The 21554-nt window shown below is 40.9% G+C and overlaps 1 protein-coding gene across 1 annotated transcript in view; it reads right to left on the bottom strand.

The window, feature by feature from the left end:
- The window catches only part of LOC125460655 (ELKS/Rab6-interacting/CAST family member 1-like), a 730867-nt gene that overhangs the window by 431193 nt on the left and 278120 nt on the right, over positions 1-21554 (bottom strand). Inside the window, exons 15-16 of the mRNA XM_059652379.1 lie at positions 20688-20741; positions 2444-2604 (exon numbers count right to left, since the gene is read on the bottom strand). Of these exons, the coding sequence (XP_059508362.1) occupies positions 2444-2604; positions 20688-20741 (215 nt within the window). The remainder of the gene's footprint in view (positions 1-2443; positions 2605-20687; positions 20742-21554) is intronic.

Below are 21554 nucleotides of genomic sequence, written 5' to 3'. Positions count from 1 at the left end.
ACAAAATAAAACGTGCAATGAAGATTTGGTCTTAAACCATTTTAAAAGCAGACAGAGTTTTAGCTAGTGGTGAAAAAAAATCAGCAGTGTGATTTCAATAATACATTGAAATTTGGCAAAATTGAATTCTTTCTTTCGAGAACTCACAGACAGCTCCTCCTATAAGGTAAAATACAACCAAAGAGATTTTCACCTCTTATGTGAGAGAATTGGCAGAATCTTGGAACAAGCCTCCAACTCATTTGCTGCACACGTACTGATATAGCTAAGCACAAAAACTATAACCCAAGACACTACTTTGTTAAATTAACTGAGATTTAAATTCCTCCTCCCAAAAAACAAAATTCAGGTGCTAGCATTTTTTAATTTAGCATGTCATTTCAATCATTAGGCGATAGATTATTGCTCTTGCAGTTAGTACTAGCTTCAGGAAAGTGCAGTTCAGTTCATATCATTGATCAATTACTATTTCCTTTGGTTTGGAATCAATAAAGGCTGAGTTAAACAATGTGATTTTGTCAAAATCTGACAATGACTATTTACTGCTGAGGTAACTAAATAATTTCGTTACTATATGAAATATAACCACATTAGCAAAAATCTTTTGTACTCCCCTCATCATTTGAGCAGCATTACTGTATAAATGGTGCAAAAAAAGCATCCTTAATCCATGTCTGTCCTTCTACAGACCATTAATCCAAACCCTTGCATTTTGTCTATATTGTATTGATTTGCATTTTCATGAACCGCATTGACAACATTGCAATTAGCTCCGCACACTACCACTATGACAGCCTTACAGCACAAAAGAAAAAAAAGGCATCCTTTGAAATATATTTTCAAATTATACAATTCTGTACTGTTTCTCAAAATTTCAAAGTTAATTATATTGATCTTACTGAATCAATAATACAGATTAATAACACATTGATGCATTATTGTATAGGAACGCAACACACCTATGCAAGAGGACAGCAGATCTGAAAACTATTCTGGTTCCCCAGATGCTAGTGTTTGGAAGAGAGAAGGTCAAAGAGAAGCTGGAAGGTCAAGTTTTCACATGCAGTTTAGAGTTCCGGGTATCCAATCAGAATTGACAGTTTTATTCTGCATAAGTAATGTTCACATGCAGCTTCTTAAAGTTGGCAGTAAGCATTCAATTTTGTTTTAAAACAGGGGCTTCATCTTCTCTTCGTCTTCTCACTGAAATTATTTCAGACACAGAAATGCTCAGCAGATACAGTTGTATTGTTTGGAGGCCCTGTGATTTAGTTGGTTGTCAGTAGGGCAAATCTCAAAGTTCTCTCATGCTCTGTTAATAACAGGCCTTTTAACAAGGTTAGAAGATTCAAGATGGAACCCATCTAAAATAATTAAATTATTTAAGAAATGCACATATGTGCCAGCTGCATGACCCAATTTCATGTTTTCAAATCACCTCCCAGAAAATCAACTGCACTATATCTTGAAAATGTGGATTCAGGTGCCCGGATTTTCGGTCCATGCCCTTGCCACAGTCTTATATCATCAAAAAAGTCTCACCAGGTCTAGGTTAAAATATGAAACTAAACCTTTACAAAACTGAAACACAATCCTTTCTGGTACACAGGGTCTAGAACATGATGTTTCTAAAGAATAAAAAGATCAAAACTTTTGCCAACAAGTATTATTTACCCATCATTCTTTCTACTTCCTCTCAACTTCAGTCTATAGCAAAGCCCAAGTGCAACAGAAATATACAATCTACATTATAAATTGGTTGCTACACTCTACCAGTTTCTCTAGAGTAAAATGTGAATAAATTACACAACTACGAACATATTAATCTCACAACTATGAATATACCAATCACTTCAGAAAATGTTTGTTTTCAGGTCAGGTCAAAGAAGCAGAAAATGAATGCAAGACCCCTCCAATAATAACTTTATTTTATGAACAAAAGAATATACTACTTCAATTTATCATTCTCTTGTTACTCAAGTATGCATTGAAGAACACAAACCTTAAAGGCATTTGTTCAAGTAGCAATCAAATAGAAAGTCAGCACAAACATGGTGCTTTCTCAGATAAAACTAACAAAACGTTTTGTTGGTACAGATCCATTTGCACCAATTCCTATTCAACAGCGCTATTCTTGTGCATGTCTACGACAAATTGCTCAAAGGAGTCATGCAATCAGCTCACTTTGTGGGGAAACATTAATTTCCACTCAATATTTACCTGTTGCCACAGCCGAAATATACCATTTCAAGAACTTTGGATGTGAATCTATCATGCAGTACTAGTTAAAATGCAGACTAATCCATATTACAGCAACCTACTGCTGCTTTGAAGTAGAGAGAAAATGAGAAGTGATATAGAAGAGCAAACAAAAACAACCAACTGGGAGAAATAGACGAAATTCTTCATAAATGCAATACTGAAATGTAAAGATTGCCCTTACTTCATTTCAAGCACTTCCTCGAGGTGTTTCCTCCTCTCAGCACGCAGGTTACTGAGGTGGGCTTCCTTTTCTGCCAGGGACTGCTGGGTAGAGGATAGCTTGGCATTCATCAGCTCCAATTCTAGTTTCACTTTCTCCATAGCTGCCATTAACTCTTGCACCTACAACACCAAATATTTCAGGTATATTCAAAAACAGTAAATTAGCATTACTTTTAAATAAACATTGCACTGAAGGTCAATCAGCAACATACTGGATCATTTACAGTACTCGTGTAGGAGTTGATATTGTCATCATACAAATATAAAACCTTCATCAAGTTTTCACAAAGACTGAAATGGTAAATAAAGGCATGATGCATTGTTCAGCTTTGCAGATGAAGTTTCCTTCACATTTAATTCCGAAAATGTGAATACATCCAATATTTAATTTTGGATGATAAAACTTAGCATCCATGTATTAAATAAAGAATTAATTCAGGTTGAGTTCTCACTCCTGATCATTATACTATTTACTCTTTAAACAACATGGGAGTAGACAGCGGGTGAAGATAGTGGAAGCAAGTGCAATAGTATTAATCCTGCCTGCCAAGGTACACATTTAAAATATGGAAATTGACTCATGAGTTGGCCTTTTAAATGGCCACTTTATAAAGGTAAATGCAGGAAAGATGTTCTTGATGACTGGGGAGTTCAGAACTAGAGATTATAGTTTTAATATATGGCATTTATGTTTTAGGACTGAGATGAGGAAAAATTTCTTCACCCAGAGAGTGGTGAGCCTGTGACATTTACTGCCACAGCAAGTAGTGAAGCCAAAACATTAAATGTTTTCAAATAGGAGTTAGACATAGTTCTTACGGCTAAAAGGATCAAATGGAACAGGGAGAAAGCAGGAACAGAATGATGAATAATGATCAACCATTATAAAATTGGATGGAAGAATAGACTAGAAAGGCTAAACAGAATAATCCTGCTCCTATTTTCTATGTTCCTACACACTTATTATTCAGCTTTTCAACAAGTATTCCAGTTCCAACTGTCAAGTCATCTTTGGACTCAAAATATTAACTCTGTTTCTCTCTGCACAGATGCTGCCAGACGTGCTGGATTTCTCCTGCATTTTCTACTTTCATTTCAGATTTCTAGCATCTATAGTATTTTGCCTCTGTTTTAACATGTGTACCATCTTGTGGACATTTCAAATGAAGAAGTTTTTTTTCAGCTGCTGGGCATCCAGCAATTTACTTTTTATGTAATACATGCATTCACCTTTATACAATCTGAATAAAGATTAGTTGACCTAGATAATAAAATGTGAGGCTGGATGAACACAGCAGGCCAAGCAGCATCTCAGGAGCACAAAAGCTGACGTTTCGGGCCTAGACCCTTCATCAGAGAGGGGGATGGGGGGAGGGAACTGGAATAAATAGGGAGAGAGGGGGAGGCGGACCGAAGATGGAGAGCAAAGAAGATAGGTGGAGAGGGTGTAGGTGGGGAGGTAGGGAGGGGATAGGTCAGTCCAGGGAAGACGGACAGGTCAAGGAGGTGGGATGAGGTTAGTAGGTAGCTGGGGGTGCGGCTGGGGGTGGGAGGAAGGGATGGGTGAGAGGGAGAACCGGTTAGGGAGGCAGAGACAGGTTGGACTGGTTTTGGGATGCAGTGGGTGGGGGGGAAGAGCTGGGCTGGTTGTGTGGTGCAGTGGGGGGAGGGGATGAACTGGGCTGGTTTAGGGATGCAGTGGGGGAAGGGGAGATTTTGAAACTGGTGAAGTCCACATTGATACCATATGGCTGCAGGGTTCCCAGGCGGAATATGAGTTGCTGTTCCTGCAACCTTCGGGTGGCATCATTGTGGCAGTGCAGGAGGCCCATGATGGACATGTCATCAAGAGAATGGGAGGGGGAGTGGAAATGGTTTGCGACTGGGAGGTGCAGTTGTTTGTTGCGAACTGAGCGGAGGTGTTCTGCAAAGCGGTCCCCAAGCCTCCCAGTCGCAAACCATTTCCACTCCCCCTCCCATTCTCTTGATGACATGTCCATCATGGGCCTCCTGCACTGCCACAATGATGCCACCCGAAGGTTGCAGGAACAGCAACTCATATTCCGCCTGGGAACCCTGCAGCCATATGGTATCAATGTGGACTTCACCAGTTTCAAAATCTCCCCTTCCCCCACTGCATCCCTAAACCAGCCCAGTTCATCCCCTCCCCCCACTGCACCACACAACCAGCCCAGCTCTTCCCCCCCACCCACTGCATCCCAAAACCAGTCCAACCTGTCTCTGCCTCCCTAACCGGTTCTTCCTCTCACCCATCCCTTCCTCCCACCCCCAGCTGCACCCCCAGCTACCTACTAACCTCATCCCACCTCCTTGACCTGTCCGTCTTCCCTGGACTGACCTATCCCCTCCCTACCTCCCCACCTACACCCTCTCCACCTATCTTCTTTGCTCTCCATCTTCGGTCCGCCTCCCCCTCTCTCCCTATTTATTCCAGTTCCCTCCCCCCATCCCCCTCTCTGATGAAGGGTCTAGGCCCGAAACGTCAGCTTTTGTGCTCCTGAGATGCTGCTTGGCCTGCTGTGTTCATCCAGCCTCACATTTTATTATCTTGGAATCTCCAGCATCTGCAGTTCCCATTATCTCTGATACTATTAGTTGACCTATCCAGTTTTGGGACATTACTGGTAAATTCCAGCTGCTTTAATGAATATAAATCAAGTAGGCTTCCAGCACACACTGAATCTCTGATTCCACTTCAGCTTGTTTTTCTGGGCACAACTGATAAGGATTTTTTTTTATTCATCCAAACTCTTCTACATTCAAATCATTTCTGATTAATTTATTTTAAGCATGTGGACAGATTACCTCATACGTCCCCAGTAGTTTTACAACACCCTCCCACTTTCCTTTCTCCATATATGGGAAATTTGATGTCTAACTATCTCAGAACTTCTGTCGTAGCTGGTTGAATTGTAGTAAGTTTGCTTTGGGAACTATCTATCTCTCCTTCTACTTCACTCCCTTTATCTCCAACAACTTCCCCTACCTGATTTGATTAGATTCATTTATTGTCACGTGTATCTAAATACAGTGAAAAGCTGTGTTTACAAGCATTACAGGCAGATCATAGTAAGCAAGAGCATACAGATCACAGGGTGAAAAAGAAAACCTTAAACACATATTCCCCTCCCCTGATCCCTCCAGGGACACCCTGGTCCATTCCTCCTTCACTGCTGCCACTTCAGTTCTTTGAGAAGGTGACCAAACAGGTAGATGAGAGTAAACCGGTCGATGTGGTGTATATGGATTTCAGCAAGGCGTTCGATAAGGTTCCCCACAATAGGCTATTGTACAAAATGCAGAGGAATGGAATTGTGGGAAATATAGCAGTTTGGATCGGAAATTGGCTTGCTGAAAGAAGACAGAGGGTGGTAGTTGATGGGAAATGTTCATCCTGGAGACCAGGTACTTGTGGTGTACCGCAAGGGTCGGTGTTGGGTCCACTGCTGTTTGTCATTTTTATAAATGACCTGGTTGAGGGCGTAGAAGGATGGGTTAGTAAATTTGCAGACGACACTAAGGTCGGTGGAGTTGTGGATAGTAACGAAGGATGCTGTGGGTTGCAGAGAGACATAGATAAGCTGCAGAGCTGGGCTGAGAGGTGGCAAATGGAGTTTAATGCAGACAAGTGTGAGGTGATGCACTTTGGTAGGAGTAACCAGAAGGCAAAGTACCGGGCTAATGGTAAGATTCTTGGTAGTGTAGATGAGCAGAGAGATCTCGGTGTCCACGTACACAGATCCTTGAAAGTTGCCACCTAGGTTGACAGGGCTGTTAAGAAGGCATACAGTGTTTTAGCTTTTATTGATAGAGGGATCGACTTCCGGAACCAAGAGGTTATGGTGAAGCTGTACAAAACTCTGGTGCGGCCATACTTGGAGTATTGTGTACAGTTCTGGTCACCGCATTATAAGAAGGATGTGGAAGCTTTGGAAAGGGTGCAGAGGAGATTTACTAGGATGTTGCCTGGTATGGAGGGAAGGTCTTACGAGGAAAGGCTGAGGGACTTGAGGCTGTTTTCATTAGAGAGAAGAAGGTTGAGAGGTGACTTAATTGAAACATAAAATATTCAGAGGGTTAGATGGGGTGGATAGGGAGACCCTTTTTCCTAGGATGGTGACGGTGAGCACGAGGGGGCATAGCTTTAAATTGAGGGGTGAAAGATATAGGACAGATGTCAGAGATAGTTTCTTTACTCAGAGTAGTAAGGGAATGGAACACTTTGCCTGCAACAGTAGTAGATTCGCCAACTTTAGGTACATTTAAGTCGTCACTGGATAAGCATATGGATGTACATGGAATAGTGTAGTTTAGATGCGTTTGAGGTCGGTATGACAGGTCGGCACAACATTGAGGGCCGAAGGGCATGTACTGTGCTGTAATGTTCTATGTAATACACCACCTTGTTCTTGGGCCAACATCTCACTCTCAGACTTACTGCAGTGCTCTGATGAAGTTCACAAGTTGGAAGAACAGGACCTCATTTTCTGCTTGGCTACTCTACAGCCTTCTGGACTCACTATCAAATTCAACAATTCTCCCAAGTCCTTACCCCAACCTCCACACACCAGCCCTCATTATTACAGGGTCTGCTATTTTACAAACCCGTTCTTAGCCACTGCTTGTCCCCATTAGCAGCCATTCATTCTACTGGGCTGACCGTTCTCCACTCCTTTGTCTGTCCAACTATTCTTCTCTCTCTTTGGACCCTACCTCCACCTATCATTTACTCCTTGACCGCTCTCCCCACTCTACTTTCTGCATAAATAAATTTTTCCTAGCTGCCATCAGTTCTAAGGACGGTCACTGGATCCGAAATGTTAATGCTGATTTCTCTCCACAAATGCTACCATTTACCAACATGCTGGCTTTTACTGAACCTTTCTGGAGGTAAAACTAAATCCCTAAGGGGATATTTTCCCTTTAGCTAAAGACCTTTCACATCCTTCATCTAAATGCTGTACTTCTATACTTACGATAGTATTTACTTCTAGAGCCTTAGTTCTAGCTAGAACTATAATCTGATCTGGGGCCTTTTCCTTCCAAATTTCCATTTCAAACTCATTCTTATGAATTTCACTAATTCCCATGGCTGTGCCTCTCGATTTCCAATATTCTGAAAGAACATATCCCACCTTGTTACAGTAGTAACATCTTAGCTTCCAATTTTGACTGAAAACAAAAAATGTTGGAAATCACAGCAGGTCAGGTAGCATCCATGAAGATAGAGCAAGCTAACACTTTCGATCCAGATGAATCTTTATCAGAGCTGAATGTGCTCCTACTCGGCTTCCAAATTTCATCTCCATCCATGCTTCTTTCCTTCCTGATCTGAGGGCAAGATCTTGGTGTATTCCTTTCACTCTGTCATCTTCTGTCCAGTTTGAATTTGAGGGTAATGGAAAAAGGTTTTCATTGTATAGAGTTGTGTACTCCACTCTCATTGAATTAAAGACCAACATCTCATTTGCCTTTCCTATGAGATGCCAAATTTGTTTTCCACCTTTTTTAGTTATGAGCATGAAGACTTCAAAATCCCTCTGTGCTGTAGCTTTCTGCAGTTTTTCTCCATTTAAACAATATCCAGCTCCTTGATTCTTCCTGGCAAAGAGCATAACCTCAGATATTTCCACATTATATTCCATCTGCCAAGTTTTGCCTACTCACTTATAACCTATAACCTTCTGGAAGTTTTTTTGTCAGCTTTGCCACTTGCTTTCCCATCTATTCCCACCTGTAAACTTGGCTATAGTACATTCACTTGCCTTATCCAAGTCTTTAATATATGTGTTGTAAATTCATGCTAACACACTTCTCGCAACTCCATGGGCTTTTTACCTTATTAAGTAGCCTGCCATGTGGCACCTTATCAAATGCCTTCTGAAAATTCAAATATAGACATCCACAGCTTCTCCTTTAGCTCTCCTATTTGTCACAGAGAAATTGAGTCAGACCCTTCAGTCCTACCAGTCCATGCAAACATAATCCCAGTCTGAACTAGTCTCACCTGCCTGTTCTTAGTCCATATCTCTCTAAACCTTTCCAATTCATGTACGTATCCGAAATTCAGTAAATTTGTCAGACATGATTTCCCATGCTGACTCTGCTTCATGATATTATGGATTTCTAAATACTCTGCTTTTAGAACACAGAATAGTACAGCACAGTACAGGCACTTGGCCCCACGACGTTATGCCGACCTATTATCCTACTCTAAGATCAAATTACATCCTTTATTATACACTTGTAACATTTCCCCATATACATACATTAAGCCAACTGGCCTTTTTTTTGGGTTTTTTTTTCTTTTTAAATAAAGGTATTACATTTGCAGTTTTCCTATCCACTTGGACTTTTACAGAATCTAAAGATTCCTGAAAGATTGCTGTCAATGCATTCTCTACATCTGTGGCTTTTTTTTGTTGTTTTTGTTGGCCAATCCTTGCCCAATCCTCTGGTTTACCACTAATCTTTACCACATTGTATGTTTTTTTCTTTCAGTTTGATACTAACCTTAACCTCTCTGGTTAACCATGGTTGGATCCTGTTCTTCTTACAATCCCTGTTTCTCACCAGGATCTATCTTTGTGTGAGTCATGAAGTATTTCCCTAACTATCATTTTTCCTCAACTATCTTTCCTGCTAGACATCTTCCCCAGTCCAGTCCAGCCAGCTTTGCCCTCATTCCTTTGTAATTAGGCTTACTTAAGCTTAGCCCAGTTGTTTCTGACCAAAATTTCTCCTTCTCAAACTTAATGTTAAATTCTATCATATGATGGTCACAGTTTACTCTGACATCATTTATTAAATCTGCCTCATTATACATCACCAGAACCACGACTGAATCCACAAAATTTTGTTCCAGGAAACTATCCCAAAGACACAGTATGAGTTCTTCCTCATGACACACTCAGCCAATTTGACTATTTCAATTTATACAAAGATTAAAGTCATCCATGATTAATGACATGTCTATTTTACATTTCCTTATTATTTCCTGATTTATTCTCAGGCCTACCATGTGGTTACCATTTGGGGGCCTAAAACTATTTGTAATGATGTTTTCTTCCCTTTATTATTTCTCACCTCACAAATATTGATTCAACATTATCTGATCCGAGATCATTTCTTGCTATCATATTAATTCCATCTTGTACTAACAATGCTACCCTACCATCCTTTTCTTCCTATCATCCTTTCAAAAGTCACATGCCACTGAATTTTTTTCTGCCTCCTCTGATCTGTTTGTAACCATTTCTCTGCAATGGCTGTAAGATCCACCCCATTACCTTGTATTCGTGACATTACTTTACCTCGTGTTAAATACTATTCGAGTTTAAGAGCCATTAATTTTGACTTCTCAGTTTGTCCCCGTTTCTTTCTATTTGCTTTTCTATGTTAGTCTACACTGTCCTTTCCTGTCCCACACTGGGTAATGTTATCTAAATAGCTGCCCTGTAATGCTGCCACTGCCACTTGCTTCGTAAGCTTACACTTACAATCTCCTATACCCCCGCCTTCCCATCTGATTTAAAAATCTCTACACGGTTCTAACTATTTGATTCACCAGTTCACTGTCCCATGCATGGTTCAAGTGAAGCCCAACCCACCATAACATCTCCCTTCATTAAGAATCATTCCATCCTTTTAACACAGTGTGCAAGATCTGAATTCAGAAATTTATCGGTTAAAATATTCTCTTTCTATTGGCTATAAAGAACCAAGCTGGATCAGATTAGTGAACTTTAACTCAATTCCTTGAGTTAACACCAAAGACTTGGTCAGATAGAATGATAATCTCATTTAGGGAGACTACCAAGATAGCTACAGTGGAGAATGGAAGAATGTACTTCTGAATTTATGGTTATCAGAATTGCTGGAAAGGAAAAGGGATCTGCATTCATAAACTGGTTTCTACAACCACCAGATGTCACAATGTATTTTTCAGCTAATGCCCGACTGCTTTGAGTATAGTCAATGTAATGTAGGAAATGCAGCAAACAAAATGCACAATGCCAACTCCCAGCAAAAGTAATGTGATAATAACCAGATAACTTGTTATTTTGCATCAATGACTGAGGGATAAACTTCAGTCAGGAATTAGGGCTGAGGATAATTTGGTTCCACTCCAGTTTGATGGGCTCTGTGGTCTGATGTGGCTGGTGCTTGAAAGATTGTGTATGTGGTTGTCTAGAGATTTGTGTACTTCGTCCAATGCCTTGATTTCACCTCTGTGTATTCTTAATGTGTACAGTGCCTTTGCAAAAGCGTTTTCGTCACTTTGGTCAGTCACAAGGCAGAGTCTTGCATGAGTTGACGGGTGTGTTTAACTCTTTGGGGATACTTTGAGAACATTCCTAAACTACTTCTACTGTCTTTTGAGAGTCTCCCACTGTGACTAATATTTGAGTACAGTAATTATTTTGAGAGTTTGGAATCAGCATGTGAGTCGCCTATCCTGTCTGGCAGATTGAGGTGCTAATCATTTAAAACCAATGTTGGACAATTTTGGTAAGGATGCTGCAGTTGGATTGCAATTCTCACTACTGAATTTGGAGGATATTGAAAAGGCACTGTCGGTAGTATTCTCCAGGGCTGATGTAGTTTGCTCAAGTCTCCACCACACAGAGGAACCCATGGACAGAGCACCTGGACAACTCCTTGCTCTTCTTCAAGTGTCTTTCAAAGGATCTTTTACAAGATGGCAGAAATGGCAGGTTAGGGCTCCTGGCCTATCCACTCTCTTTTGCCCAACTGGTTGCATCCTTCCTTCTTATTTTTTTATTTGTATTCATCTTTTGTATCAAATTCACCTTTTCTTCTTTCTGCGGCTGAGGTAGAGGAACAAGGTTGTGGGCGAATGAAACAGATCATTCCTTGTAGGCATGGTGGATTCAGCAGTTTCTTCAACGGGGTTGTCATGAATCAGATATAATGGACCTAGGGAGTTAGAATAGGGCCTGGTCCACAGGAGCTTTGACGGTCTCCAGGCTTTGGTGGCAGCTGGAAGTTCAGCAACTTCCTGGTCGTACATAGGTGACTTGGTGGGTCCTTCTTGCTTGTTCTGGTGGCAATGAGGCAACTTCAGCGGTAGAGATGTGGTGTTCTTGATGTGGTGGTGGGAGGATTCAAAAGTGGTATGTTTTGTGGATCCAGTTCCTCCTTCAGGGCAGCTTCAGAAAATGAAATGTGTCTTAAATTGTTTTATTTTCATAATTCATGTAATTAAATGGTACTGGTTAGTAGCATCTTATGCACATTTTAATGTATTTTCAGAAATACAAGTAACAATAAATTACTGTATTATACTATATGCGCACGGAGCAGACAGATGAAGCGTGGTTTATTGCTGGTACCGCTGATCTTGCAGGACCCACCTCAGTACACACTGGAATGTCATATTTGAACTTTGACCTGATCTATGGTACAAAACTCAGGGAATCAATTCATTTCCATCACAGGAGCAGAGTCAGACTGTGATAAGGGAGGAATATTTTTCAGCGCAGCGCTGCTTTTTTTGTTGGTAAATTAGGCATTTATTTCACTACCAGGTGTCTTATAACTGTCTCATTTACAATAAAATCAGTTTACAGAAGAACTTGTTAATCACACAATAATCATTTTGATGCTTAGATCTCTGTAATGGCAGAAGTAGATTTGTTTTTGACCCTCTAACAACCAATTACATTGGTTGACAGCAAATTCCAGAAAACACTGAATGCTCTTAGCTGTGGAGTTACACAATTGGGAAAAGTCAAAAAAAATTATTTTGGACAAAGTATTTAAGTAATCTCAGTCTGCAGTTTGAAGCTATTTCCCTTTAGTAAAGAAGACTAAGACCACAAGAAATAGGAACAGGAAAAGGCCGTTTAGTCCCTCAAGCCTGCCCTATCATTCAATAGGATTTGACCAATCCAACATCCCTCATGTCCACTTTACTGCCCTTTCCCTGTAGCCCTTGATTCCCTTACTGATTAAGAATCTATTTATCTCAGCCTTAAATATGCACATCAACTCTTTCCCTACAGCTCTTTGTAACAAGGAGTTCCAAAGACACTCAATCATCTGAGAGAAGAAATTTTTCCACATCTCAGTCTTAAATTGGCAACTTTTATTCAGAGACTATGCTCTCTGGTTTTCGATTCTCCCATGAGGTGAAACATCAGCTCAGCAATTACCCTGTCAAGTCCCTTATCCTAAAAGAATCCGATATGAATGAGATCACCTCTCATTCTTCTGAACTCCAGTGAATAGAATTCCAAGCTGTTTAGCCCTTGCTCATAAGACAATCCCCTTCATACTGGGGATCATCCTCGGATACTTCTCTGAACTGCCTACAATGAAATAATATCTTTCCTTAAATAAGGGGACCAAAACTGCTTACAGTACTACAGCTCTGGTCTCAAGGTAGCCTTGTAGAATTGCAGTAGGATTTCCCAACATTTATATTCTAAATCTGGACTGATTTTTAGCATCCACAATTCTTTGCTTTTGTTCATAATCTGCCATCATGTATTTGCAAGCAAAGTTGATTTCATTTATTTACATTATACTTAATCTGTCATGAATTTTCCCACTCAGCTTGTCCAAATTACAACACAGCATCACTGCATTCTCCTCACAGTTCATGCTCCCACCCAGCTTTGTGTTATCTGCAAACTTAAAGGTATTACATTTGGTTCCCTCATCTAACCTATTTGAATATATTGCAAATAGCTAGGGTTAAAGCCCTGATCCTTGCAGTACCCCATTAGTCACCGCCTGCTGCTCGGAAAAAATACCCATCGATTCCTACACTTTGTTTCCTGTCTGTGAACTAATTCTCTAGCCATGTCAGTATACTACAGCCAAGGTCTTTGATTTAACTTTTCATGCTAATTTCTAGGTGGGATACACAGTATCATGTTGTAATTCCTTCACACAATGGGCCAGAAGTTGCAAATAACTGCAACAGTCACTTTGCAGCCAAGCCTGGATTTGCACATGTCACAAGAACAGCATCAACAATGGTTTAGGCTAAACATAGTTTTGAACAGTGAAGTCACCTGTCAAGAAAAGTTACCATTTCTGTATACCACCATTTAAATGAAGGCCCACCCCTCTTCATTGTAGTCTAGATCCATCTCAATTAGTGCTGGGCAAAAAGGAGAAGATTCAGCTCTGATTCAGACATTACAATGCCACTGCAACCCAGGTGTGTTTAAACTAAGTAGTGGGGGGAGGGGACAAACTGGAAATTTAAGAATGAAGTTAAAGGGAAAGTGAGAATCAGAGAAGTTAAGAAAGACAACAGAATCAACGGAGCAGAAAACTCAAGAAGGGATCGTACAGTATGGCCAAGTGAAATAGGGTTTGATAAGGTGAGAGGAGTAACAAATTAAAAGTATGATACATGAATACACGAAGCATAAGAAATAAGGTGGATGAGCTCGAGGCTCAGTTGGAAATTGGCAGGTACGATGTTGAGGGGATAAATGTGACGTGGTTTCAAGTGGACAGGGCCTGGGAAATTAATATTCAAGGCTATACATGCTATCGAAAGGACAGACTGACAGGCAGAGGGGGAGGGGTGGCCCTGTCCGTGAGGAATGATATTCAGTCCCTTGCGAGGGGGGACATCGAATCAGGAGATGTATAGTCAGTATGGATAGAGCTGAGGAATTCTATGGGTAGAAAGACCCTAATGGGAGTTATCTACAGGCCCCCAAACAGTAGTCTGGATGTAGGGTGCAAGTTGAATCAGGAGTTGAAATTGGCCTGTCACAAAGGTATTACTACAGTTGTTATGGGGGCTTTCAACATGCAGGTAGACTGGGAGAATCAGGATGGTACTGGACCCCAAGAAAGGGAGTTTGTGGAGTGCCTCCGAGATGGATTCTTAAAACAGCTTGTACTAGAGCCTACCAGGGAGAAGGCAATTCTGGATCTGGTGTTGTGCAACGAAGCAGATTTGATCAGGGACCTCGAAGTAAAGGAGCCATTAGGAGGTAGTGACCATAATATGATAAGTTTTAATCTGCAATTTGAGAGGGAGAATCTGAAGTGTCAGTATTGCAGTTGAACAAAGGGAACTATGGAGCTATGAGGGAGGAGCTGGCCAAAGTTCAATGGTACAATACCCCAGCAGGGATGACAGTGGAACAACAATGGCAGGTATTCCTGGATATAATGCAGAAGGTGCAGGATCAGTTCATACCAAAGAGGAAGAAAGATCCTAAGGGGAGTCAGGGGCGGCCGTGGCTGACGAGGGAAGTTAACGGCTGTATAAAGATAAAAGAGAAGTATAACATAGCAAAGATGAGTGGGAAGCCGGAGGACTGGGAAACTTTTAAAAAGCAACAGAAGATAACTAAAAAGGCAATACACAGAGAAAAAAATGAGGTACGAATGCAAACTGGCCAAAAATATAAAGGAGGATAGTAAAAGCTTTTTTAGGTATGTGAAAAGAAAAAAAAATGGTTAAGACTAAAATTGGGCCTTTGAAGACAGAAACAGGTGAATTTATTATGGGGAACAAGGAAATGGCAGAAGCGTTGAATAGGTACTTTGGATCTGTCTTCACTAGGGAAGACACAAACAATCTCCCAGATGTAATAGTGGCCGAAGGACCTAGGGTAATGGACGAACTGAAGGGTATTTATATTAAGCAGGAAATGGTGTTGGATAGACTGTTAGGTCTGAAGGCTGATAAGTACCTGCGACCTGATGGTCTGCATCCCAGGGCACTTAAGGAGTTGGCTCTAGAAATTGTGGACGCATTGGTAATCATTTTCCGATGTTTTATAGATTCAGGATCAGTTCTGGCGGATTGGAGGGTGGCTAATGTTGTCCCACTTTTCAAGAAAGGAGGGAGACAGAAAACAGGGAATTATAGACCGGTTAGCCTGATGTCAGTGGTGGGAAAGATGCTGGAGTCAATTATAAAAGATGAAATTATGACTCATTTGGATAGCAGTAACAGGATGGGTCAGAGTCAGCATGGATTTACGAAGGGAAAATCATGCTTGACTAATCTTCTGGAATTTTTTGAGGATGTAACTATGAAGATGGACAAAGAAGAGCCAGTGGATGTAGCGTACCTGGACTTTCAGAAAGCCTTTGATAAAGTCCCACATACAAGATTAGTGAGCAAAATTAGGGCACATGGTATTGGGGGCAAAATACTGACTTGGATTGAAAATTGGCCGGCTGACAGGAAGCAAAGAGTAGTGATCAATGGGTCCCTTTCGAAATAGCAGGTGGTGACCAGTGGGGTACCACAAGGTTTGGTGCTGGGACCGCAGCTGTTTACAATATACATTAATGATATAGATAAAGGCGTTAAAAGTAATATTAGCAAATTTGCTGATGACACAAAGCTGGGTGGCAGTGTGAAATGTGAGGAGGATGTTATGAGAAAACAGGGTGATTCGGACAGGCTAGGTGAGTGGACAGATGCAGTTTAATACAGATAAGTGTGAGGTTATCCACTTTGGTGGCAAGAACAGGAAGGCAGATTACTATCTAAATGGAGTCAAGTTAGGTAAAGGGGAAGTACAACGAGATCTTGTACATCAGTCAATGAAAGCAAGCATGCAGGTACAGCAGGCAGTGAAGAAAGCTCATGGCATGCTGGCCTTCATAACAAGGGCAACTGAGTATAGCAGCAAAGAGGTCCTTCTGCAGCTGTACAGGGCCCTGGTGAGACCGCACCTGGAGTATTGTGTGCAGCTTTGGTCTCCAAATTTGAGGAAGAACATTCTTGCTATTGAGGGAGTACAGCGTAGGTGCACGAGGTCAATTCCCGGAATGGCCAGACTATCATATGATGAAAGATTGGAGTGATTGGGCTTGTATACACTTGAGTTTAGAAGGATGCGAGGGGATCTGATTGAGATGTATAAGATTATTAAGGGATTGGACACTCTAGAGGCATGCTTCCACTGATGGGTGAGTCCAGAACCAGAGGACACAGTTTAAAAATAAGGGGTTGGCCATTTAGAACAGAGTTGAGGAAAAACTTCTTCACCCAGAGAGTGGTGGATATATGGAATGCTCTGCCCCAGAAGGCAGTGGAGGCCAAGTCTCTGGATACTTTCAAGGAAGAGATGGATAGAGGTCTGAAAGATAGCGAAATCAAGGGTAATGGGGATAAGGCAGGAACAGGATACTGATTGTGGATGATCAGCCATGATCATAATGAATGGTGGTGCTGGCTCGAAGGGCTGAATGGCCTATTCTTGCACCTATTGTCTATTGCCTGTTGTCTATAATAAGCACACCCATGAAGGAATTTGCCAGAGCTACAAATGAGGAAAGAAGTGAGGATCAGGGAATTAAACAGAAAGGGCATGATGATCCACAGAGATGTAATCAAATAGAGATCGTACATGATTCATCCTGCTGAAAGAACCACAGGAACTTCATCCCATTATGCTTGAGCTGGCATTAGATTACTGAATAAGATGAATTGGAGGCAACATAATGACAGAGGAGAACCTAAGACCTCAGACCATCAGCAAAACAACACAAGACAATTTAACTTCGACACATCAAACTATCATTCTTCTAGGTTCAAAGTGAGAATAGTGAAAAACTCAAATTATAAAATGTGTAAAATTGAATGTTAAAAGTAATTTTATAAAAAAACATGAACAGCAACAAACTCTGTCAAAAAAAAAATTGGTGGAGAGCGGTGTACATGGATCTAAAAAGGTTGGAAAGGATTCAGACAAGATTGAGTGTAATAAGTCTCACCACTGCCTTAAGGTCCTAAGAACTTGCTGAAGAACAAAAGTAGGGTCTTGTGTGAGACAGACCTGAGGCTAGGTGTTTGCGGTAATGAAATGATTATTCTTACAAACTGTAAACAGATGCAGTTATTCAATGAGCTACATCTTCCCTACTTTGTAGGTCTCTTCAGGTTAGACTGACATGTGGCTAACCTCACAGACCAGACAATGTAAGCCTCTAAAGAGCCCACACAATTAAAAGATGAGAATGTGACCAGAAAGGCAAAGAAGGTGAAGAAGTCAACCTGGAGAACATTAGGACAGAAGATATTTTAAAAGCATCTATAACAGCACCTCCACCACGTGGGCTCTAATTTAGGGCTCCTTAGGACTGGAGAAACTTTTAACACAACTCCTCTGCGCTTTGGTGTCAGCTACGTTGAGACATGCTTGGACCAAGATGCAGTGCAGGCCTCAGGATTTTGTTTCTGATAACATGCCTTTCCAATTTGCTTCATCATATAAGTACCATATCTTAATGGTCAGTCCTCATTTTAACTAGGGTCTAATAAAAGAAAATGTGCAAACAAGCCAAGTCCTCCTGCTGGAAAACCAGCAGATGAGCTGCACCACCAGATCACAATCCAGGCCATAACATCCCCACAGTGCAGAAGAACAGCCAGCAACACTATAAGGAACTCATTGACAGTCTTCAATCTGCCACTGGGAGTGCCATACTCTACTACTTTACATGACTCTATTTCTGTCAATGCACTCACCTCCTAATGCAACTCTTGATAATGCATGCAACATCTCATCTCACTTGCCCTTGCTCCCTCCAAATCTCCACACCACCAATTCTGCAAACTCTCTGCACTACCTTACCAGTCCTTTCGACCAGCACCCCATCTTTCCTGAACATGCAGCATGACTCACAGCTGTGCCATCCACTGGTATCTCACAGATTCTGTCAGTATACGAGATGACAGCTCAAAACTGGGCAGAATGAAGCCATATGGATGGCAGTGGGGATGTGGGTGGAAGCAATATTTGGTTCCTCACTGCCTACAAGGAGAGAATACATGCCCTAGCAGCAGTAAGCCAAGACCACTTATGTAGGGTTGCAGAGACATCCATATTTTACTAACTGAGTAAATACCACTCTACAAGCAACTGCCAGTCTCCACCAATTCAAGGATTAGTCAGTTTGAAAGTGAGAAAGCGACACAGAGAAGGTGACATCATGTTGCTATTGCTGTTGTAACAGTCTTCATGTAATCAGGCCTCAGGAAAGGTCCTGATGAGGCAACAGCAGATCACAGGCATGTTGCAGCGAGTCGGGGCTCAGAAGCAGTATTAGAAAACATTAGTCAATGCAGCCATGAGTGGGTCTGACAGGAGTGCTTAAATCATATTTGCTTGGCTCAGCTGAGAAATATTCCAACTTAGGGAAATCCAGCAGCAGTGAGGGATTCACCAAGTTAGTTATTTTAGAACTAGCCTGAATTGTGCCCGTCAATAAGAGGGCTGGAATGCATTATGAAGAATCCAGTGGAATGCAGTGTCAGGGGAAGAGATTGAACAACCAGGGCCTGACCAGTCACCGAGTCAGTCTGAGACAGAGCTGCTTCTGAGGGGATTTCAAGGCCAGACGTTCAAAGTGAAAACCTGGAATCCTTTGAAAAAGAGACAAAGTTTTAAACAGGCTTGGAGGCCCAGACTGTCATCGCCATCATCGTTGCTTAATCCGTTGGTTCCGTCTTCACCACATCTGCTATTTAATGTGTTCTGTGGGTGGTGAACCATAGGTTGTCTGTAAACGCATATTTATCCCAAGGTAATTCTGAATGTTCGAGCATATGTTGCATATTTTTTAGGGTTTTCATTTTCTGGCCTTCTCAGGAAAAGTTGAACCTGTTTGTTCAAAATAACCAGATTTATGTGGCTTTATTTTCTTAGAGAGTACAAAGGATCTTAAGTCTGGTCTACTTTAAACAAAAAAAAACTGGTCTCTGAAAAGATCATTACATAATTTGGTAGGCTCCTTCAGAGTCATAACAAACTTCATCTGAAATAAACCATTTCTGACATGGCAGCACTCCCTCAGAATTATGCAGAATTTTCAACCTTAACCTTTATTTTAAATGTCTTGTCATGGAACTTGAACCTAGAACTTTTAAACTCCAAGCGTACCAACAAAATCATTGCTGACATTATACTGTTTTTGCTGTGCAAGAAGGAAGCATGTATGTCCCTGCAATGTTATTAGAATATGACTCTGCATGTTTGTTCACAACAAAATAACTGAAGCCAGTTATTAAACCAAACTGTACAGACACCAAAGCCTTTTACTCAAGCCTTAATTTGATGACAGATTTTATAAAATTGCAGCAATTAGAGTAGATTGCATAGACACACAGTACAGAACTTTCTTTCGCAGGCAAACCTCAAGCTTGAAGAACAGAATGTTTATCTGTGACATCCTCCACCCCTATCCAACCACAGCAACTCTGAATAGTCTACAGGTTGGGGGTGATGGACACTGGAAATCATGAGAAGGATGTTGGGGGTGGACGTAGACAGGGCTAGAGTCTTGTCTTGAGGCTCTGTTACTGTGTACAAAATTTAAAAAGTAAGTAAAATCCCTTCATTCCTGGGACCAAGTCTGCTAGCACAGCACAATTAAAAGCCTGTTTATCCATGCAACAGATCCAGATCTAAATTACAGAAATACAGACATTGACATGTTCAGCATAGGCATACCATGCCCTTAAAGCAATCATTATGAAGCACTGGCTGGAATGTCATGCTTCCCTAATGAAGAGAAGGCCCAACCAAAGCCCAACTAACTATTTTTGGACCTCTTGTTGCCAATGGAGCTAGTCTGACCAAGATAAGGATTGATCAATGTCAACAGGGTTCAATTAGCTTACACTCTTAAAGGCTCAGCATGCCTTAACCCAGATTTATCCTACAAAAGTTGTCACCAAAGTCTTTTATTCCGCAACAGTCAAAATTCCCTAGTAGATGGCAAATGCTTACACAATACGTTATCTTGTCATGGTGAATTGAAGTAAGATGATCATCCCATAGTGTTTTGTCTTACTTGGAAGGCTTGTGCAAATGGTGTGGTTACTGCCTTCATCCTTGTTGTTTCAGAGCATATTGAACACCGCACCTCCTCAGAGTCTAGGGATCTTGGGCTAGTGTCTCCAGCACTGACCAATTTAACAATCTCTCCCATCTAGCTACTTTGCAATTGCACTCACAGTTGAAACAGATGGTTCGATAATGTTGGTCATAATTGTCACATTAAGTTGGTTTCTAATCATAACGAGATGAAATGCAGAAGTGTCGCTGATATAGTACAGATACATAAAGAACGGAAACCAGACAAATAATGATTTTTCTGAACAGGAATAATAGGCAGCAGGAAATAATGCAAATGAACTAGAAAAAGAAATCCCATACCTTCAACCATTTAAGGCCAAAGTTGTTGCACTCATGCAAACTTTCATTAACATGCTTCGCACAGTCATTGTGTAGCGTAATGGAATAAAAGAAAGAGAAGCATGCAAAGTATTTACTAGAATATCAGAGAGGAGCACCTAAAACACATTACCAGAGGCAAAAATCTATTATTTCACAACTATTTATATATATGTCTCCTTTGCTAATCATCTGTAGCTCACATTTTTCAGCCATACCTAAGCAGTTCATTTGTCATACTGAGGCATGCAGACCCTTTTGGTAATGTAGAAGACACAATCCATTCAACAACAGACAATGATTTTAAGATAATAATTTCTTGACATTAACTACTTCAATAAAATTTAAACAGACTAAAAATCTTAGACATATTTAAGAATAATTTGACATTATTTTACCCAAAACCTTTTTCTTAAATTAATTTTTCACTACATTCCTTACGACTCAACATTTTGCAAATAAAGGAACTGATCTTGGAACTATTATTAACATGGTTCTTGTGTTACTTGAGGGATCGTGGTCAATCATGTGATCCTACTTAATAACACTGGGCTGAATCTTACATTGTTTTGGCTAATTCTGAGCTGTCTAGAGTTTTTTGGAGGATTAACACCACAAAGTCTAGGGAGATTTCTTGCTGTATCTTACCAAACTTCCTTGATAAACTACTTACCCCTCCACTATGGTGTCTGGCACATCTGATGCCAATGCTAACTTACATTGCATGCCTCCCCAGAAGTACATTGAACGAGGGTTGTTTCATGAGTGTTCTCAGAATCTGATATATATCTGATCTGATGTCAATGCTCATGGATGTGGGTACATGTTGCTAGTGCCCATGGAGCCTGC

Source organism: Stegostoma tigrinum, chromosome 18 (genome assembly GCF_030684315.1).
Source record: "Stegostoma tigrinum isolate sSteTig4 chromosome 18, sSteTig4.hap1, whole genome shotgun sequence".
Taxonomy (NCBI): Eukaryota; Metazoa; Chordata; class Chondrichthyes; order Orectolobiformes; family Stegostomatidae; genus Stegostoma; species Stegostoma tigrinum.
This window is presented reverse-complemented; position numbering and strand designations above follow the sequence as displayed.